Source organism: Cygnus atratus, chromosome Z (assembly GCF_013377495.2).
Source record: "Cygnus atratus isolate AKBS03 ecotype Queensland, Australia chromosome Z, CAtr_DNAZoo_HiC_assembly, whole genome shotgun sequence".
Lineage (NCBI taxonomy): Eukaryota > Metazoa > Chordata > Aves > Anseriformes > Anatidae > Cygnus > Cygnus atratus.
The window spans coordinates 30,243,985-30,265,205 of record NC_066396.1 but is presented as its reverse complement, the minus strand read 5'-3'; the positions used below and the strand labels follow the sequence as shown (position 1 = coordinate 30,265,205).

At 39.0% G+C, this 21,221-nt stretch overlaps 1 protein-coding gene across 2 annotated transcripts in view; it reads left to right on the top strand.

The window, feature by feature from the left end:
- The window catches only part of GLDC (glycine decarboxylase), a 46,633-nt gene that overhangs the window by 9,016 nt on the left and 16,396 nt on the right, over window positions 1-21,221 (top strand). The window contains exons 1-13 of one of the 2 annotated variants that reach the window (XM_035567688.2): window positions 3,624-3,772; window positions 4,771-4,906; window positions 12,420-12,584; window positions 14,963-15,040; window positions 15,276-15,423; window positions 15,945-16,141; window positions 17,124-17,220; window positions 18,211-18,316; window positions 18,933-19,072; window positions 19,752-19,832; window positions 20,371-20,468; window positions 20,986-21,070; window positions 21,154-21,195. In XM_035567688.2, coding sequence (XP_035423581.1) covers window positions 4,842-4,906; window positions 12,420-12,584; window positions 14,963-15,040; window positions 15,276-15,423; window positions 15,945-16,141; window positions 17,124-17,220; window positions 18,211-18,316; window positions 18,933-19,072; window positions 19,752-19,832; window positions 20,371-20,468; window positions 20,986-21,070; window positions 21,154-21,195 — 1,302 coding nt within the window. In that variant the 5' untranslated portion in view covers window positions 3,624-3,772; window positions 4,771-4,841. Of the gene's footprint in view, window positions 1-3,623; window positions 3,773-4,770; window positions 4,907-12,419; window positions 12,585-14,962; window positions 15,041-15,275; window positions 15,424-15,944; window positions 16,142-17,123; window positions 17,221-18,210; window positions 18,317-18,932; window positions 19,073-19,751; window positions 19,833-20,370; window positions 20,469-20,985; window positions 21,071-21,153; window positions 21,196-21,221 lie in introns of those variants that run through there. The other variant, XM_035567687.2, reaches the window with a different exon arrangement.

Here is a 21,221-nt window from a genome sequence, read left to right as displayed (position 1 = left end):
CTCACCCATGTATGATGTTTTTGTTTAGTTGTATGCTGGGCATTTTATCCAGTAGGATCCTATGGGAAACCGTGTCACAAGCTTTGCTGAAGTCCAAAAAGATCACATCAGCTGGTTGCCCTTGATCGACTAGATGGGTGATCTTATCATAAAAGGAAATCAAATTTGTTAGGCAGGACCTACCCCTCATGAATGCATGTTGGCTGGGACCAATGACTGCATTGTCCCCCAGGTGTGCTTCAATAACTTCAAGGATCATCCTCTCCATAATTTTACCAGGCACTGGCGTGAGACTGACAGACCTGTAATTGCTAGGGTCTTCTTTCTTACCCTTCTTGAAAATTGGCACAACATTTGCCAGCTTCCAGTCCAATGGGACCTCTCCAGATTCCCAAGATTGTTGAAAAATAATTGAGAGAGGTCCTGAGATGATGTCAACCAGCTCTTTAAGCACCCTCGGATGAATTCCATCCGGACCCATGGACTTGTATGGATCCAGGTGAGCAGCAAATCCCACACACATTCAGGGTCGGTTGGGAGTTTGTCATTCCCACCGTCATGGTCCTCCAGCTCAGGGCACCCTGGGTCCCGAAGCCTGTCATCAGTGTTGAAAACACAGGCGAAGAAGGCGTTAAAGGTCTCTGCTTTGCCATGTCATTGTCTGTGAGGAGACCCTCCCCATCTAGTAGCGGACCTATGTTTTCTTTGGTTCACCTTTTTCTGTTCACATATCTAAAAAAACATTTTTTATTGTCTCCCACAGTCATGGCCAGCCTCAACTCTGTTTGGGCTTTGGCCACATGAATTTTCTCCCTACAAACACGAACAGCATCCCTGTATTCCTTCCTTGTTGCCTGGCCCTCCTTCCAGCAGCTGTACGCTTTCTTTTTTCGCCTAAGCTCCAGTAGAGGTTCCCTGGTCAGCCAGGCCGGCCTTCTGCCCCGCTTGCCTGACTTGCGATATTTTGGAATTGCCTGATCTTGTGCTTTTAGGAGGCAGTGCTTAAAGATTGACCAGCACTGATGGACGCCAATGCCTTCAAAAGCAGTTTCCCAGGGGACCTTGCTGACTAGTTCCCTGAGCAGCCTGAAGTCTGCTTTCCCCATATCCAGGGCTGAAGTTTTGGTGGCAGTTTTCCTTCTGCCACCATAAATTCTAAACTCAACCACTTCATGGTCACTGTGACCGAGACGGCCGCCAATTGCCACGTCCCCCACAAGACCCTCTCTGTTCTCCAGCAACAGATCTAGGAGGGCACCTTTCCTAGTCAGCTCTCTTAGCACCTGCACCAAGAAGTTTTCATCTAGGTGCTTTATGAACCTCCTGGACTTGCTCGTGTCAGCAGTGTGGTGATCCCAGCTGACGTCTGGCAAGTTGAAATCCCCCATTAGGACAAGGGGAGTTGATCTCCAGGCATCTCTTAGTTCTGCAAAGAATAATTAATCGGCATTGTTGTCCTGGCCAGGTGGTCTGTAATAGACTCCCACAACGACATCCCCTTTATTTTTTCGTCCCTTAATCCTTACCCAGAGGCTCTCAACTTTGCCATCGCCAACTTGAAGTTCCACACAGTCCAGCCCATGCTTCACATACATCGCCACCTCACCTACCCTGCCTGTCCCTCCTGAAGAGCCTGTAACCATCTATTGCAACACACCAGCCACAGGACTCATTCCACCAGGTTTCGCTTATGCCAATGATGTCGTAGCTGTGGGACTGGGCCAAGACTTCTAGCTCATCCATTTTATTCCTCATACTGCGTGCGTTTGTGTAGAAGCACTTAAAATGTGCCTCCCTACACGCAGCACCTTGTGGAGCTGACCGAAGGGCCTCACTAGCACACAGTCCCTCTGATTCCAGTGCACCACCCCTTAGCTCATCACCGGCATGCCTGGTTTTATCCCCTTCCTTCTTTGACTCTAGTTTAAAGCCCTATCTATCAGCCCTGCCAACTCCTGAGCAAAAATCCTCACCCCTCTCTGAGAGAGGCGCATCCCATCTGGTGCCAGCAGGCCCGGTATCACGTAGACCTTCCTGTGATCAAAAAACCCGAAATTCTGCTGGTTGCACCAGTCCCAAAGCCACGTGTTGATGTGATGAGTCTGCTTGTCAGCATCGATCCCCCCTATCGGAAAGACAGAGGCAAACACAACCTGTGCCCCTGAGCCTTTAAGTAGTCACCCCAAAGCCCTAAAGTCCCTTTTGATCACTCTCAGACTTCTCGTTGCTACCTCGTCATTACCAGCCTGAAAGACCAGTAGTGGGAAGTATTTGGTGGGCCGTACCAGGCGCTTGACTTTCTTAGCGAAGTCTCTCACCCGAGCCCCAGGGAGGCAACAGACTTCCCTGTGGGTTGGGTCCGGTCGGCATATCGGGCCCTCTGTCCCTTTCAAAAGGGAGTCCCCCATGACAATAACCCTTCTTTCTTTTTTGACAGTTGATGTAGCAATGCGGGGGATAGGTTGCCTTGCCTTAGGCACCCTCTCCAACTGGGACGGGCTTTTGTCTACTTCGTTGTTCTGACTGCTGTGTTCTAGACCCTCATACCTGTTACGTAAGGGTAGATGGGAAGGTGAGGTGGGCAGGGACAGGGCTCGCCTACCACCCCGAACAGGAACCTGCCTCCATTCCCCCCCGTGGCCTAGATCCCCTCTTACTGCCTGGTGGGATGAGGGAACTTTTGTCTTCTGCATAGCAGGAGACACTTGTGCTGTGGCAGGCTCCTGAGTCTGTCTCAGAGAGGGTAGAGTACACCACCACCAGTCAATTTCCCTCTCTGACTCCCTGATGCTCCTGAGCCTGCTCACCTCCTCCTGAAGCTCCGCTACCTGCTTGAGCAGCTCTTCAATCTGGGCACACCTCCCACAGGCATACCCCTCGCTGCTGCTGTCGGATACCGACAGAAGACTCGGGCACACCCTGCAGCCCAAGACGAGGACGGCGGTGTGTTTCCCCGAGCCCTCCGTCTGAGTAGCCACATCGGTGACTGCGGCTGGAGAGGCCGCAAGAGATGCAGAGGCCAGGTCTTCTGCCTGGTTGATACCACGACCAGGTTCCTCGCAGGCAGGTTACAAGTACCGACGGAAAAGACTGTTGCAAAAGAGCGGCGACGGGCCCTCCCTTCTCGCCCTGCCTGTGCGAACTGCCGCGCCCCGCCCTGGTCGCCGCGCTCCCTGGGGGCTGCTTTTGAACGGCCGGGGAGGGGGCGCTGCTGGCTCCGCCTACGCCTCAGCCTCCCTCGCGAGGGCTGCCGGGTCCTGGCGGCTCCCTCGGCTGCTTGGAGTGGCCTCGATGCCGAAAAAAAAGCCCTGCCTGTCTCGATCCCCCGCTCCGCTGCAGAACGCGTCTGCCCCAGAGCCGATCGCCTCGGCAAGTAATAAATGAATTGGAAAAAAAAAAAAAGACTTAAAAAAATTAATCTTTATACATTGAATGCAATAGCAGCTGTAAAAGGAAGAAGAGAGATGACCTCTGTAATCAGAGCTGAAGTGCTAGTATCTGTGGCTGCAGAAGAAATTAATTCAAAACCATGACATTTTCTATGGAAAATAATTTGCCAGCAGATTCCCGAGCAATAAATGTTTTGACTTGAGCTCTCTTGATTGGAATAACTTACAGTGAGAAACAAGATTTTAAACATCCAGGTCCCAAGCTTTTCTGTGTTGATAATTTATACCCTGTTATTCCAAAGTCTGCTTTTGAGATTGCAATGCAGAATGAACAGGAGAACTTAATGCAACTGCTGTACTGCTGCCATACAGCAGTTTCCAAGGTGAGATCTGGGGGAAAATACATATTTTAAAAAACAACATCTAAGCATTTCAAGTAAGAGGAAGAAGAGACATGAATTCTGAAATCAGAGCTGAAGTGGTAATATCTGTTTGTCCACTTCAAAAGCATTGAATTGTAATCTTTAAACTAGATTGGCAGACTGATTTCAAAGCTAATCTTAAATAGAATTTCTTAAGATAGAAATACAGTATTCACACACTATTTTTTAATAAACTGATGAAGCATACTAAAACTGAATGAATAAAACTCTTCCATTCTATCAATTGTTTACGGAAAGTGCCTGAAGTCTGTGGAGAAAAAAAAAGTTCTCTAATATTAAGAAATTACTCCTGGATGATTGATGTGAGTCCTGTTTGTGCAAAAAGGGCTCTGCTAAGCACACTAAATCATAGTAATGAGTGGTTATAGCTTCATCTAGTGCTGATTCTATAAGGCTTGGCTAATGAAAAGTCCCTTCTGAGATGTATTTTAATGCATGTGCAAGAGACCCAGAATGTTTATTGCATTAAAAAAGAGAGCTCCTTAAGTCATTTGCCAACATCCCTTTCTCTTGTTATCATTTCCACATTGGTGGGAACATTGTTGTTATTCAGTTGTTGCATTTTTGTCAGAGAATGAAATTTGTGTTGTTTAGTTTTACTTAATGTCTTAAAAAAGGTGTAACTTCCTAAAATGAAGTATTTGCAACTGAACTGTCAAGTCTGGTTAATGTGAATGGACGACCTGGAAGGTTATATAGATATTTAATTTCAGTTGTATCCAGATCAGCTGTTCTTGAAATAACTGGGGAGAAATGCTCATATTTGGTGGAACTTAAACTTTTCCAGAATATTTTATCATTTCAACCTTATTCTGTTATTGTTTATATGTGTGTCTCTGACGCTGTATTTTTTTACTCAGGGGTATGAGTCATTTTAGTTAAAATCTTCTAGCATTATGTGTAACTGAAATTTTCTGACATAATTTTTTCTCAATTAGGTGAAAATGAAATCCTTGAAACTTTATACAATATTGCAAGCAAGAACAAGATATGGAGGTCCTATATAGGCATGGGTTATTACAACTGCTCAGTGCCTCAACCCATTGCACGGAATTTGTTGGAGAATGCAGGATGGTAATGTACAACATTTTCTTGTTAAATGCATACGTATAAATATGCATATGAAGTTCATCAAATCTAGAGCACAGACAAATATGCCCCAAACCTATTTTTCTAAGACTTTCATGTATTTGATACCTGTGTGTAAGTGCAGTTCATACTGAAGGTAGAGAGGAGAAAGAATGGAGATACATTTATGTAATTTACTTTAGAAGATGCTTTTCCTGTAAAACGTTTCATTGACTTAGAAGTCACAACTCCTATTTATTATGAACTAAACCAAGAATATTTCAGTTTGCTTTAAGGAAGTATTAGAACTTATCTCTTAAACAGAAGTAATTATTTCCTAGCTTATTGTGAAAACTAAAGCAGCTCCCTCCTCCACTGCTGTGTGTTGGGTTGAAGTTGTTAAACACCATACAATAGTCTGATTATGGTTTCAGAAAGAGAACAGGAAAGCAGCCTCGGAAATCTCAAAGGCTTTTCTTTTAAAATTCTTGTGTTTTTTTTTTTTGGTTCTGAAACTAGAGAACTTCAAGAGTTTGAATATGTGCCCATATAGTATGTTATTATTTGAACAAATAATTCACTCCACTGACACCTGAAAATTGGTAGGCAGAAATACTTGATAATTCATTTTTGAAGAGACTGAGAATATCATACTTTGTTCTTATCATCAAATTGATATTTCATTTTTGGGGGGAAAAGTCAAAAAATGAGCTGGCTGACAGATTTGAATTTGACTGGTGTTTTGGTGTTGCTCAAATGTAAAAAGGGAAACCTTTTAAAGCATTAATTTGTATATTATGAACAGCATTAATCTAAATAAAAATAGACTTTCAATCAAGCACTAAGGCTTGATTATAAATACTCATTCAGTATTGACATTGTTCTAAAGAACTGTAACACAGATGTGGTGCAACAGAAAAACTAAAATTAATGCAGAATCTCACTTTCCACGGCACTGAATATCATTGATACCTTGCGTTGTTTCATTTGGTCTGGAAGTTCCCTTATCTGTAGTCAATAACATCCTTTTTTGAAGTGTATTAAAACAGTAACTGACATCTTAATTACCAAGTAATCTTGATTTTAATACAAGCACTAGTTGAAGTTTATATATATATTTTTAAAAGTTGAATAATTGTAAAAAGATTTTGCCGCTTAGATACTATTTTTTTTTGTATTTTGGGTTACCGTAAATGCGTCCATGTACCTGCAGCCCTCCAAGTCTATGAATTATTGGTCTTGTATGCTTTATTGCATCTCAGACTTTTGAACTGACTACAAAGTTGCAATTTTTGGATCCAAGGAATCTATGCAATACATCTAAACCAAGTTTTATTTGGTCTTATCACCATCTTCTTTTTGCAAAATATGTAAACTAAATATTTCAGTACAGTTCAACAAAACGAATAGCCTGTTGCTAGAGACAAAAATAAGAACAATGTAAAATTAAGTGAACCAAAATGAACTGCATATTTTTAAAACCTAAAAAATTATATAGTGCTAGTAAAACAAGTGGTAGAGTCTATCCAGAAATCTGTTCTTGAAGTGTCCTAAATCAAATTAGAATCCTAGAAGCTAAACTTACAGAAGGATGATAAAAGAAATTTATTAGGAGGTTTGCAAACTTCATAACTATACAGGCTTTGTGGAAGCTACTTAAGAAATCAAACCTCTCCTTGCAACACCTGAGTGTTTAATTATCAGTAATAACACACTTTGCATTATAGGTCCAGGGGAAATGCTGCAAATGCAAACGTATTTTTTGTGCTTGGTTCTGGCTCTTACAAGTAATATCTTCCCACTGCTTGGCACACATTAGAGCAAGATTTGTGTTGGAATACAATATAAGTTTGAAAAAGAGAGTCTGAGCATAGAAATGAAAGACTTTTCAATATTTAGTACAGTTGGAATTGCTAGCAGAAAGTAGGAAGAGCAAAGGTAGATTTCAGGAGGAAACTGTTTAAAACAAAATGTATTTTCAGCTGAAAATTAGACGACTGACCCACACTGCTTTCTTCAGAAGAACTGCCAGAAAAATCTTCCCAGATCTCAGATTCTGATAAGAAAATATTCAACACTGATGGAGTTTCAAAACTTTCTGAAGCATCTGGACAACAATGTGTAATATCTTTGTAATGAAGCTGAATAGCTTAATTTGAGATAAAACTGCCTGACCAAAACCATGCACTAATTAAGTGCCTAGGAAGTCAGCAATCCGGAGTATTTTGTACTGGTAGCTTCAGAAAAGTGTGGGCATCCTTTTCTTTTAAGTCTGAATATCATTTGAAACTACTTCTGTATTGATGAAAGAAGCTATTTCAAAACTCTTTGGGTAGATATTTCTCAGATAACTTTTTATCTAACAAACACTTTGATTCAAAGTTAGAAAATAAGCAGAGAACCTTCTGTAGTGGGGCAGTCCATTACTGGAATGCTGCAGTTAAAATTCCTGTCTCCTTAGTGAGGGATTTGATTAGTCACAGAAGCTTATTTTTGATACTTGTTTTACTTTTGGTCTTGGTTACTAGCTGCCAACAATTCCTTGTTCCTGGCAGTCTGTAACTAGCAGTTCCATGCTAGCACTAGGAGGAGGTCTTAAAGGTATTTTCCATACTCAGTTGATATGAGCAAAAATATTAGCCTGCTTTTCCAAAACAGACATCAGATCCGTGTGTATACTTGCTTTATACTTAGAGCACCTCAACTCTGAAACGTAGGCAGAATGATTTATTTTGGGGCATACTACTGGTAATGCGACAGCTAGCACGTGCAGTACAAATATGTTATCTGTCTGCTGGTATGGATACACAGTCTTTATTCCGTTGTATCCCATTGTCACATACACATTAAAACTTTTTACACCAAATGTACTGAACTTTTTCCCTAGTACAAGACTCAATTAATTTTGTGCCATAACATGAACACAAATGAGTAGCTAAGGATATGAAGAGTAATTGCCTTCAGAAATCACCTTATAGGCTGCTTAGGCTTCTTACTAACATAAGAGCTTCTTATTAACCTATATGTCAAAGCAGCATAGTACTTATTTTTGAAACTTGTATTTCTAGCAGGCCTTTAACGTCACACTAACACCTTGCAATGGAGCATGATGCAGAGGTCTCTGAAGTACAGCTCACTTCATTTCCCCCCCCCCCATACATTAAATAAGTAAGAATATAGTAACTATACCAGAGATACCTGCAGTCTTAATATTAGTTGTGTAACTTAGTAGCTAGTAGCACTTAAGCACTCCTGGATTGCATTCTGAAAATTACTGCATACCATGCAAAAATCTGATATAAACATTAAGCCGTTGCCATCTACTTGCAGACCGGATACAGAAAGCTGCAAAAGCAACTCATAAAGCATGCCAAACTGGCAGTAAATTCGGTGTCTGTGCTTTGACTGGAAACTGGCATGTCTCCATGCCCTGTCATAAGACCATCCAGCTTTCTCAAACCCATGAGTAAGATATTGCTTATGTATGTTGGTTTCAAATTATGCTAGTGGTCTGTTTATACTTTAGGTTCCTTTTATTTTTACCAACTGTCAGATCTCAAAAAGAATATTCTGTATGACTGCAAATTCAAACCAATTCCAGCTCTGCTGGTGTGTGAGGTTAGTCTTCTGAATGGCTAAAACTGCAAGAACATACATTAAAACAAAGTGAAAGTACAATTTTGATCATGAGTCCAATAAATTTCCAGAGATTTAGTAAAAGGATGGAAAAATTATGAAGGGAGGTACATGGTGAACTTACTATATTTCAGATCTTATTGACTGTGCAGCTACAAATGCTAATCAAGAACTAGTTCACTGAGCATTGTTCAGTAATGGAGTCTTTGCATGCTCTGCCATTTCATTACTATTTCCCAAAGGAAATGTTGTAAGGCAAAGTAGAAGCAAGAGGCAACTTTAGAATAAAGAAGCCGTAATTGTTAATCTTGCAGTTATAATGTATCATCTGTTTTGTTGTTAAACCTAAAACAACCCCTCCTCCTATGGACAAAAACTTCAGCTCCTTTGTAAGCCAAAATTTTTGATCAGCAGACTAGGCTTTGGCTGAAAGCCTGTGTTTCCTAGATACTGCTTGCTTTGATGCCAGTCTGCAGTGCTGCTGAGACACGTTGTTACTTAAGTGTCTCTTAAAACCTTCATCAGTGTCTTAAAGTTGGCATTTCTGAGAGTAGGATGAGGCCAAGGGTGAAAAATTAAACAAAATCAAAGAGTTTTAAATAGCTACAAAAATGAAAGCCACTTACTACTGAAGTCCTGATGGGTCTGACACAGGCTCAAGAAAGACTCTGTTAGCCTCTCATGAAAAGTTTCCTTTGTCATGATCTATCTGCCTTCATTAGCTTAGGAGTCTTGGTGTGCAGAATTAATTTTGGTCTGAAAAGATACAGACTGGAGATGATATTTTTCTCCTGTTTGTTTGAAAAAGATCTAGTTTGTAGTTTGTATTCCACATCACTATAGTAATTCTTCCTTTTCATTTCAATGTTCGTAGTGCTGGACTTTTACCTGCAGAGTAGCCACTTGAACAAACCTAAGTGGAAGAGAGGCATTGCAGTGGGTTTTTTGTTTGTTTGTTTGTTTGAGTTGTTATTGTTGCTGCTGTTTGTTCTGTGTGCTTTTTAGAGATTTTATTTGTACAAAGGTTTACTTTAAAAATGACTTCTACTTTTAAAGAGTTGACTTTTAAATGACTTTAGAGGGTCATTTACCATGTAATATAGATTGTCAGAAATATTCTGGCAGGAGTTGCAGTGCAGACTAAAACCATTTATTTTATTCAAAGAAATTGTGGAGAAGTATAGTTATTATGTTACAGGATTTAGATGCTTAGACAGTGCCAAGTAACCTTCCAAGAAAAACCTTGTGTTTAAATAAATATTTTAATGTTACAGAAGGTGTCTTCACTTGTACTACTGTTAAACTTCATTCATGATAATTTGCACTAGTACTGGAATTCAAGATCTCACGTTGAACTTCTTGCATTCTCCCTGAAATTGGTAATTTTTACTTCAACCATTTTTGCCATTCAAAAGCATAGCATGAAAATATCAAAACTTCATTAATCGTGTTCTATAATGTGTTGTTCTATCTCTACTATGATGGTAGGACTAAGGTTATTTTAGGGAACCATTACATTCACAGCTACTTAGTAGTGGTTTAAGAATAGATACACGTTTTTAAACAAAGTGGAAAAACTTCATTTAAAAATCATTTAATAATAATCTATGAGTGGAAATCCCTGAAGCTATTAATATAGTTTTCTAGATATCTAATTTGAGTGGTCTGTTTTGAAGCTTTTATTGTAAAGTCAATCTGCAATTATATAAGATAAAATCTTACCAAAACTGATTCTTGTTATGTAGGAGGTCGTGAACTTGACTCATTTTGTCTTTGAAAACAAATATAGAGTGCAACTTGAAAGTCCTATAGCAAAATTTGAACCCATGTTTAATGTGAAGTATTGCATCTCTGCTACTGATTTCTCTAATTTTGTCTACCTATCTCATTTTGCATTAGTTCATAATCAATAATGGTTAAATGAAACAAAATTTTTGTTGAAATGAACCATATAGATGGTAAACTCAACTTTAATTAAAATCTCATTTTTATTAAATCATTATTTCAGCAAATGCTAACCAATGATTCGTGATTATTTAATTCTCTACTTCCAGCTCCTTCTGCAGGTTATAATGCAAAAAAAAAAAAAAAAAAAAAAAGCCCTTTAGCTGAAGTTCATGAATTGTGAAAGTAGGATTGTTAATTTTAAGTGTGGAGTAGTTTCTTTTAGTAGGCAAGGGAACTCATTGTTCTTGCAAAGGAGTTGGGAATAACTCTTTGTATTGGTGAGACCTGAGGGAGTATTCAGAAAACAAATCTCCAAACTGCCATATTGACAGTTTATCTGACATTGAAAACTGAGTTTAGAAGATGCAGGGAAAATATATTATTGCTATTTGTAATGGGCAATATTACATGCAGCACAGGCCATGGTCTCAGTTTTTGATTGCATAATCAGTTTTATTATGATGAGTGACTTAGTGTTAAGTGTAGCTTAGCAGCAGGAAAAAAAAAACAACTTGAATATTTGGGAAAATCATCAATGTTTATCAAACTTCATATATAGCTGTTTACTGTCACTACACTGATTATTATACATGTGAGAAATCTGAGCAGAGGTATCACTTAAATAGATAGTCAATACATTAGCAAAGAACATACCCAGTAAATAGCACTTGGCATACCTTCTTTGGTTCTGCTTTCAATGCTTTATCTCTTGAATACTTTGAATTTGCTTGTTAAGTATGTCCATCTCTCTACCTCTTCTTTTCTCTTAAGGACTTTTTTCTTCTTTCCCTTGCATTGCTATTTTATTGTTCCTTTCATCTTGCTCTATACCACAGGTTCTGCAGCTTGTTCTGTAAAAATTTGTGTAGCTCACCTCCTATCATCTTTATATGAGACTTGAGCCTCCAAGTTCTTCAGTCCCTCTTCAGAGATCATACTTTCAGCTATGAATCATATAAGTGTTTCTCAAAAGTCTAGGGATTACTAGCACCCTTTCAAGAAACAAACTTGTTTTCTTCCATTGCTAGAGAACAAGGCCGTAAGTGTTCCTTCTTATCACTGGTTTCTGGCCTCTGCTCTGGGTTAAAACAGGTGTAAAATCAGGTGTAAACCAATGTGGAACCCAGTGTCCAAACCTCTACCAGTCAAAAGAGAATTTGATCTCTGTTCTTGCCTTTCATTTTTGGGCCCTTTCCTACTTTGGTGGGTTTTTTTGTTTGTTTGGTTGTTGTTTTTTTTTTTTTTTTTTTTTTTTCCCTGTGCTGTTATAATGGTGTGTTCCCCTTAGGCCATTGGCTTTTCTAAGGAATCACATGCGTTGCCCATACATCTTTGTTCTCCTGGTGAAAACAGATAAAATTCACATTTGTCTTGCTTTTCTTCAACAACATTTATGGAAATTGTCATTTCACAAAAAGTGGCATGTTATTGAACTTGATTCTGTGAAGTGCCAAGTGCCTTTCCTTGAGAGTTTTTTCCATGAGAGTGGAGAGTGCTTGGCAAGCAAAAGATCACAGAAACATTATATTGAAAGATAGTGGCAATACAATACCTAGATATGAATGAACTAAGCATCCTCCTTCAGATATTGTGACATGACTCAGTTCTCCCACACTCAGACCCTATTTCCTGTCTCTTTTCACTAAGATGCATTCATACCTTTGTTTTAAAAGTAAATTCTCTTTTCAAAATGGAGGAAGATAACTCTTCTGTAAAAATTCAGTATCAATAGAGAAAATACTCTCAGATTTTCAGGACAGTAATAAGTTACAACCACCTAAAAATAGCTTTTCTGACAATTTTTCATGTTAGTGAATTATACTTTACAAATAGCAGGTTTGTTTGTTTGTTTCCAGTGGCATAATTCTGTTCTGTGTTGGCATAATTCTGATATATTTATTTTCCGTGACCCAAACTCAGAATTCTTTTCTTACAGGGTTACCCAGTATACTCCCTACCAACCTGAGGTCTCCCAGGGCAGGCTGGAGAGCCTGCTAAATTACCAGACTATGGTGTGTGATATCACAGGAATGGATGTGGCTAACGCATCATTGCTGGATGAGGGGACAGCTGCTGCAGAAGCTATGCAATTATGTCACAGGTAATATGTTTAAATATACGGTTAAATCACAGCAGGAAGGTATTTGGAGTTTGAAAGACATCTCAACTGTGTAGGCATGGATAGGTGAGAGGGTTGAAGCTGTGTGGCCTTTTGACTGTGAGCAGATTGCTGATTTGTCCGTGTTACTTAGCTCCTAACAAAGTTTCCAGTGTTGATGTGTCTGAGAAGTCCTAAGCTTTCAGAAATCTAAGGACGTATACACCAGAGGGAAAGTCTGGAGCAAGGAATGCTTACCCTTGGTGGACAAAGATCAGGTCAGAGAATACTTAAGCAAAATGAGCATATATGAGTCCTTACAGACCCCTGTGGCTGAGCTGCCTCTCCAGGTCTTAGCACTGAGGTCAGCTCACTCCAGTCCTTCCAGCCAGCTCACCACGGACACCCAGTCCCTCTGACCCATGGTCTGACTCCTGTTGCTGGCACCCAGACTCACATATATATACGCACCCCAAAACAGAGTCCCTCACCCACAGAAAGTTTGAAAGGAATTGGTAGATATTGGTAGTAGGGGTATGGTTGGACCAGATGATCTTGAAGGTCCTTTTCAACCTTAGTGATTCTATGATTCTATGAACAAGAAGAAGAGACAAACTGTATTGACTGGGACCATGGCATGGCCAGTCAAATGCATCCACCAGCAACTATTTATATACAACTGTCCCTTTTTATCACCTTATCCCTCCATTTTTTTCCACACTTGTTCCTCCCCAGATCACTTAAATATATCCCTTTTCCCACCTTTCCGCCCCTTAACATCCCATAATAATCCCTGGTGAATCCTGAAGTGTTCTCCCCAGCATCCGATAATGTTCCATGGTTCTGGGACAACACTGGGGGGCCTGGGCAGGGTGTCCTTTCCTCTGAGTCTTCAGCTTGGCTTCCCACCCTCATGTGTGCCCCTGTGCTCTTCTGTGGAGGTGGGCTTCTGGCGGGCTGGTGGCTCCTGTGGTGGGCCTGGGACAGTGTATGCTTGGGCTCCCCCACCTGCTGTGGCCTCTCAGTGTTCCCTTATCTTTTGTCCTATAACCTAACAGTCTGTGGCATGAATTTCTGGTGTCCACGAACACTGAAGACCTGAATGATTTTTTTCAACCAGCGGTTGAAACAAGCTTATAAACAACAGCAGAGTATGTCTGTCATGAGTTGCTAAAAGTGAAAGTGTTATTGGTATATCTAAATCTGCTTTCAGGGAACTGTGCTGTAGGGGTATTTGAGATGAATTAAATGCAAATTAAATGAAGTTTGAGAGAGACTATTGAAGGTCTCTGCAGGTCTGTGTTATCAAGAAGGATGCTACACAGATGAGATTGTGATGCAACTATTCAGTTGTTCAAAACATCAGTCTGACATAATATTATGCTTTTTTAACTGGGGAAAACCAAGCTATTATGCTAGGCTGCATTTTAGTCTTTCAATAGCACCTGTCTGGTTATCTGAGGAAACTTAGGTATTAAAAAACAATTGTATTCCTTTATAAGAGTATGTGTGTGTGGAGGTGTGATTTAACCTGGCAGGCAGCTAAACACCACACAGCCGTTCGCTCACCTCTGCGCCCCCTCCTAGTGGCATGTGGGAATCATCAAGAAAAAAGTAAAAGGATATGGGTTTAGATAAAGACAGTTTAATAGGACAGAAAATGAAGAGAAATAAGTATGATAATGATGATAATAATACTAATAACAGAATGTACACAGCAAGTGATGAACAATGCAGTTGTTCATCACCTGCTGACCGATGCCCAGCCTGACCCTGAGCAACCCCATATGCCCCCCACCCCAGACAGTAACCCCATAGTAATTGTTCAACATGATGTCACGTAGTATGGAATACCCCTTTGGCCAGTTTGGGTCAGCTGTCCTGGTTCTGTCCCCTCCCAGCTTCTTGTGCACCCCGAACCTCCTCTTTGGCAGGGCAGCATGAGAAGCAGAAAAGTCCTTGGCTAAGTCTAAGCACTGTTCTGCAGCAACTGAAGAATCAGCATGTTATCAGCATTGTTCTCATCCTAAATCCAAAACACAGCACCATACCAGCTACCAGGAGGAAAACTATCCTAGCTGAAACCAGGACAAGAGGCATTCTTGCAGCTGTTTTAGTTGGCTCCTGATTCTGTTTGGTAGCCACTCTTAATTTTTGTCACATATGAATCTCAGTTGAGTATCTGCAATGAACTTTGTTGTTCTAAATTGACTAGAATACTCATTGAATCACATACTTACCTAGTTATGATAACCCAAATTTACAACTGTGTTTTTACTTTAAAAAAACTCACATTTATAAAACCAATTAATTTTACTTCCATGGAAAATAATACATTCTTAATATGTATCTCTTCTTTTTTTCCCTTTTCTTTGTAACAGGCACAACAAAAGGAGGAAGTTCTATGTAGATTCCCGATGCCACCCTCAGACTATAGCAGTGGTCCAAACTAGAGCCAAGTAATGTTACTCTCCATTTTCTACCATATATTTTCACTTACATTGAATCACTTTTTCTGCAGTACTATATACCATGACATGAAACCGTCTCAGTGTTTAGTGATGCCAAGCAGCTTCAGTTCTTTGCATGTTAAAGAAAAGAATGTTCTAAGTCCATGAAAACATCATATTAAATATCACTTCAAGGCAGGTAATGGTTTGAATACATTTTATTGTACATGGTTTTGTTTTCCAGTTATACAGGTGTTATTACTGAGCTCAAATTACCCCATGAAATGGATTTCAGTGGAAAGGATGTCAGCGGAGTATTATTTCAGTATCCAGACACTGAGGGGAAGGTGGAAGACTTTTCTGAACTTGTTGAAAGAGCTCATCAGAATGGGGTAAAACAAATGTTACTTGTCTCATTAGAATCACAAAATCACAGAATGGTCTAGGTTGGAAGAGACCTCCAAGATCACCTAGTCCAACCTCTGACCTAACACTAACAAGTCCTTCACTAAACCATATCACTAAGCTCAACATCTAAATGTCTTTTAAAGACCCCCAGGGATGGTGACTCAACCACTTCCCTGAGCAGCCCATTCCAATGCCTAGCAACCCTTTCAGTAAAGAAGTTCTTCCTAATATCCAACCTAAACCTCCCCTGGCACAACTTTAGCCCATTCCCCCTCGTCCTGTCACCCCATTGTCCTGTCAATCATTAGATTTCACTCTGATGCATAAAACAGCCATAGGTGTAGAAACTGTTACATGAGATACTGTGTGAAGGTTACCATTACACTTCAGTGCTGTGCAAGAGATATGAAATTGTTTGAAAGTGTACCTTGTTCAAACCCAGCTCCCATGGAAACACCATTCCTTCAGAGAAGAGGCTGACTGCTCTGTGCACTTCTCTTCTCAGACTCTTGCCTGCTGTGCTACTGATCTTCTGGCTCTCTGTATTCTGAAGCCTCCTGGGGAGTTTGGGGTAGATGTTGTCCTGGGTAGCTCCCAGAGATTTGGTGTGCCGCTCTGCTATGGGGGACCCCATGCAGCATTCTTCGCTGTCAAGGAAAACCTAGTGAGAATGATGCCGGGCAGGATGGTTGGTGTCACAAGGTAAGTGCTCCCCTCAGCTTTCATTTCTTTAGGAAAGACCCGCATGAAACATCTGTGGACCATCTTGCACAGTCGGTATGAATAACATCTGACCATCTCATTGTAACTAACACCTTTTTTGTTGAAAACTAGAAGAGCAATGATTGGCTTCAATTTTTAGGAAGAGAATTGCATTTGTGTAGAATGATGATGTGACCTGCCTGAAGTGCTTGCTGCCATTTAGGGTGAAGAAATAACCTACACAGCAGAGAGGATTAATTGTGATGGCATGAGGCTTTGCAAACTAAGTTATTCTGCCTATTCTGTACTGTAATAGCTCCTTCTCTGACATCGTCATCAAAAACATAGGTAGGAAGAAGTAGAAAATACAGTGAATTGAGGGAAGTAGTCTAGCCATTCACAACCCCACATGTGTACATATATAGATTTATATATATGTATAGAGTTCATCCTTTTCCTTTTGAAGCTGTTCTGAAGGTTTTCACTGTCGTAAAGGACATTAGACTGCCTCTTACTTCTCCAGTTTCAGTGTGTTAGGAGCCCTACAAAAGGACCTTTTGAAGGACGGACTGGGCATAGCCCTTTCAGTTGTCTCATACAGCTTTGTTGGGCAGGTTATTTTTATATACAAACTCTGCATGCTCTTACTGGGTATCATTAGAAAAGATGGTTCCTTACCAGTGCGCGAAATAAGTTACAGGTTATATTCAGTTAAAACAGTTGAATGATTTGTGGCACTTTAAGGCAAATACCAAGTTTTGGTGTAGCATGCTTAGAAAACTTGCTGTGCACTATACTTGACTGGACAGATTTGCCAGTCATGATGTAAACAGAAAGCTAGAGACCTTAGTCTCTCTGTTTGATGTCTATTTATTCCCTCCGGCACTGTTCTGAGGACAGTCAAAGTTAACATACATAGAGCTTGATCTCTTAATTTGCTGTCATTTTGAAGTAACAGAAACAACATTCTCATTTGTGACAGAGATGCAAATGGAAAGGAAGTTTACCGACTGGCTTTACAGACACGAGAGCAGCATATCAGGAGAGATAAAGCTACAAGCAACATCTGCACAGCGCAGGTAACTTGTCATGCTTTGCTTTTAATATTGAAAATGAATGAATGGAACCGTATGGTTGTCGTCCTAACACCACGGTACTTTGAGTTAGCTTTACTTCTGAGAGTTTTTACTAGAAAAAGAAAGTTGAAATATGCTTGCTTGCGTATATGTTTCAAATCTGTTGAAAAAATTGAACCATTCTTGAAAAGAAGGTATATTAACATCTGTTTCCTTTAAAAAAAAAAAGGCCCTAGTTCTGAATGAGTCCATCTGTCCCACAGGGTGAACTTCACTGAGTAATGCTGTGTTCCAAATGAATTTATTTAGAAAATCTGTCTCTAATCATCCAAGATTACCCATTCAAGGCAAAAATAAATAAACAAAAGAATCCATTTTGAAATTCAAAAAGTATTTAGGCAAAAATATAAGTCATGACAATTTGAACATGTGATTTGATACAAAAACACTACACTGTCCAAAAGCTCTCTTTACAGTAAAATACCATGATTGAATCAGCAATTATCTGAAATAGTTATTTTCAACATGCCTCCACAGACTTTCATCTGAACAAGTTTATAAACGTATTCTATTTCTATCAATGTATTGTTCAATGTTGTGCCTTGTTGTAAGGAGGGATTGTTATTATTAACTGATTATTTAGTATTTATGAGATGTTTCATATTTTTTTTATAGCAATATTAAACAATGATTTTTTTTACAAGCCTAGTTTTACTTGCAATTCTTCAAACTTCTTTGTAGCGGTAATTGAATTTAAGCTCATGTTAATTACTGACACAGTTAAATTTCAAAGGGCATTGAGTTCATAATCAGTGTCTACAGTTTTGTGAATACATTTTGTCTCTCTCACCTTTTATTTTTTGGACAGTATATAATAAAAGTATTACATCAGCTGAAGACGTGGTTTTCCTGGGTACTAAAGAAACTTTGTGCTAAATTAACATGAAGTAATATTTGTTAATAAAAAAATACTAACCTGCATTTGGATTGTAGGCACTTCTGGCTAATATGGCAGCCATGTTTGGTGTCTACCATGGGTCTGATGGATTAAGGGATATTGCAAGACGGGTACACAATGCTACTTTAATCCTGGCTGAAGGTGAGTGTTTAATGATTGCAGACACTGTTCCTAAATCCTTACATTTTCTTAAATAAGAAACTTTTTTTTTGTGTTTTTTTTTTTTTTAACTGGCATGATTATCATTGCTGTCAGAAGGAGCTATGCAGAACTGGAACGCTGGGAGTTGGGGAGGGATCACTACAGTTACCCATGCTTTGTTTGCAAGCTCAGCTGGAAGACCATTTGCCACTTGTGAAAATCATTAAGCGTCTAAACTTTATGGCAAAAACCATTAAAACCAAAATTAGTATCCATTTGTGTAGCAAGATTTTTCTTTCTGGTCTTGAGATTTTGTGCTTGTACCATTCATATACCAGTTCTTCTGCAGTATATATTACAAACCTGACTCATCAGAAAGATCTTCTGTAGATTCAGTTATTAATTAGGTCTGAATCTGATTTAGACGTGTTTCATGCACAGTGATATTTCTCTAAAAAGCTGATGATTTCACTGCTCTGTATACAAGGGGAATATCTCACTTTATTGTGTAAAAACATTTACTTGTGAGATAGACGTAGTGTTGCTATGCAAATACTTTGTAAGCAATAATACTTTTGTACAGCATCTAATAGAATTAACTTACTGTTTTTTATAGGTCTCAGGAGAGCTGGTCATAAACTGCACCATGATCTGTTCTTTGATACTTTGACAGTCACGTGTGGATGCTCAGTCAAAGAGGTTTTGGACAGGGCAGCTCTTAGAAAGATAAATTTTCGCATTTATAGTGATGGCAGAGTAAGCAACTCCATAACCTTTCCTAAATATTATATCATTACTTTTTTGCGTTGTTTCTATTCATAAACAGAATAGAATTATTAAATATTTACTGTAATTTGCTCAGATATATCAATTATAAAGGTAATATAAAGAATGAAGTTTTCTTTTTTTAATAATTAAAACTTACTATATTTTCATTTATGCTTATTTTAAAAGGTTATCTAATTATTTAAGTATGCCACTAAGGGCTGAGTGTAGCCCTTAATAAACTTAGCAATGACATGCAAAATGACCTCCAAAATTCAGGTCCTTTGGCAGTATTTGAAGACAAAGATCGAAATCTAAACTGCATTTTGGTAGGCCCTAAGTACTTCACAAACTCCAGTATATTCTTTAAAATGGGACTGGGGGAAAGAGCAGTCTAGCAAAATGGGAGATTTCTCTGTTAAATGGAAAACACTTAGTAATGTCAGGAATGAAGTCACCTTGGATAGTTTAGAAAGGGAAAGACAGGAAATTATATGTAAATAAAATGTATGTATCTATTGCATAAAATGACATGACATTTGCATGTAATTGGGTGTTGTCTTGTGTTTTTTTCACTGGTGTTTCTGGAACACTTTTTCTTAACAAGAACAAATACAGTATGTCTCTGGAAATGAGAACTTTGAGTAATTACTGTTTCTTTTATCTGTAGCTTGGAGTATCACTTGATGAAACTGTAAGCGAGAAAGACCTAGATGACATATTATGGATTTTTGGTTGCGAGTCTTCAGCTGTAAGTAGACAACAGACCACATGCATGAACTTAATCTGAATGTTTCAGAAATTCAGTGAAAAGTAAAATTGTACTTCGGGATAGTGGGTGTCTGTATGGCGTTTGTTAATTATTGGCAATTTCAAATGCTGTCTTACAGAAAGAAGCAGGATAAAATGACAGTGATTTATGTAACTGAATAATGCCGTTCTCTGGTTATGATACTTAATTCTTTTGGTCAGCTTAGACACCCTGCGTTTAGTCTGTTACTTGCCTTTTGAAGGCTATAAGATATGGTCAGTTGCTTCACTACCACTGGAATTTTATTTGCATATAATTAACAACTAGCAGCACTACTTTCAAGGCAAGGACTACTGACACTTCTATACCAGTTTTAATATGATATTGTTGATATGCTAGATACATAAAATATGTATGCTAATAAAGTGCTTTTACCTAAAGAACTAACTAAAGCTGGTGGTAAGCTGCTAGTATAAGTTAATTCTGATCAAAAGTGACTATGAAAATATTTGACTTCAATTTTTTTTGTGTGTCAAAGGAACTAATTGCTGAAGGTATGGGCGAGGAAACCAAAGGCATCCTTAGCACCCCATTTAAGAGAACTTCCAAATTCTTGACCCATCAGGTTTTCAACAGGTTTGTGAAATTGCTGTAATTTGATATTTTAATGGAATGTAATAGTATCTCCTGTCAAAATTTGTACTGAGGGTCAGATGAGGACAGTTTTGCATCTGTATTCAGTCACTGGTTAGTCTGAAATCTGTTTAGTAGCTTTTTTATACAACTTTTAAATTATCAAAGTGGTACTCATGGTCACATGAGGTATGTATGTTTTCATTAGTCTGGTACACTGTACAAGCAATTATTTGAGGACATAGTATTGGTAGGCTTACTTGAACCCCTACTTACCACATCTGGTGATAGCATTTCGGAGCAAATGATAATAGTTTTCCATCCACATTGCTCTTAGCAAGCATAAAGTTATGATTTGAAATAAGTACCTAATAAATACTAACAATTAAAAGTGGAAGGCTACTCTTACCACTGCTCAGTCTTAATTCTTTTTTTTATGGCTTTTCCTGTGCTAGAGTACAGATCAACTAGGTGGTAGAGCCAGTCTGCTTGCCTTAACACTGCATTTTGTGTCCTCCAGCTATCACTCCGAAACAAATATCGTACGGTACATGAAGAGATTAGAAAACAAAGATATTTCCCTTGTTCACAGCATGATTCCTTTGGTAAGTATTTACCAAAAAGAGAAAAAAAATAGTTATGTATTTATGTATTTTGATATGTACTGACAAATGTGTTTCTATTTTAGGGGTCCTGTACAATGAAGCTCAATAGTTCAGCTGAACTTGCAGTAAGTTGCAGTAATACTGTCTTACT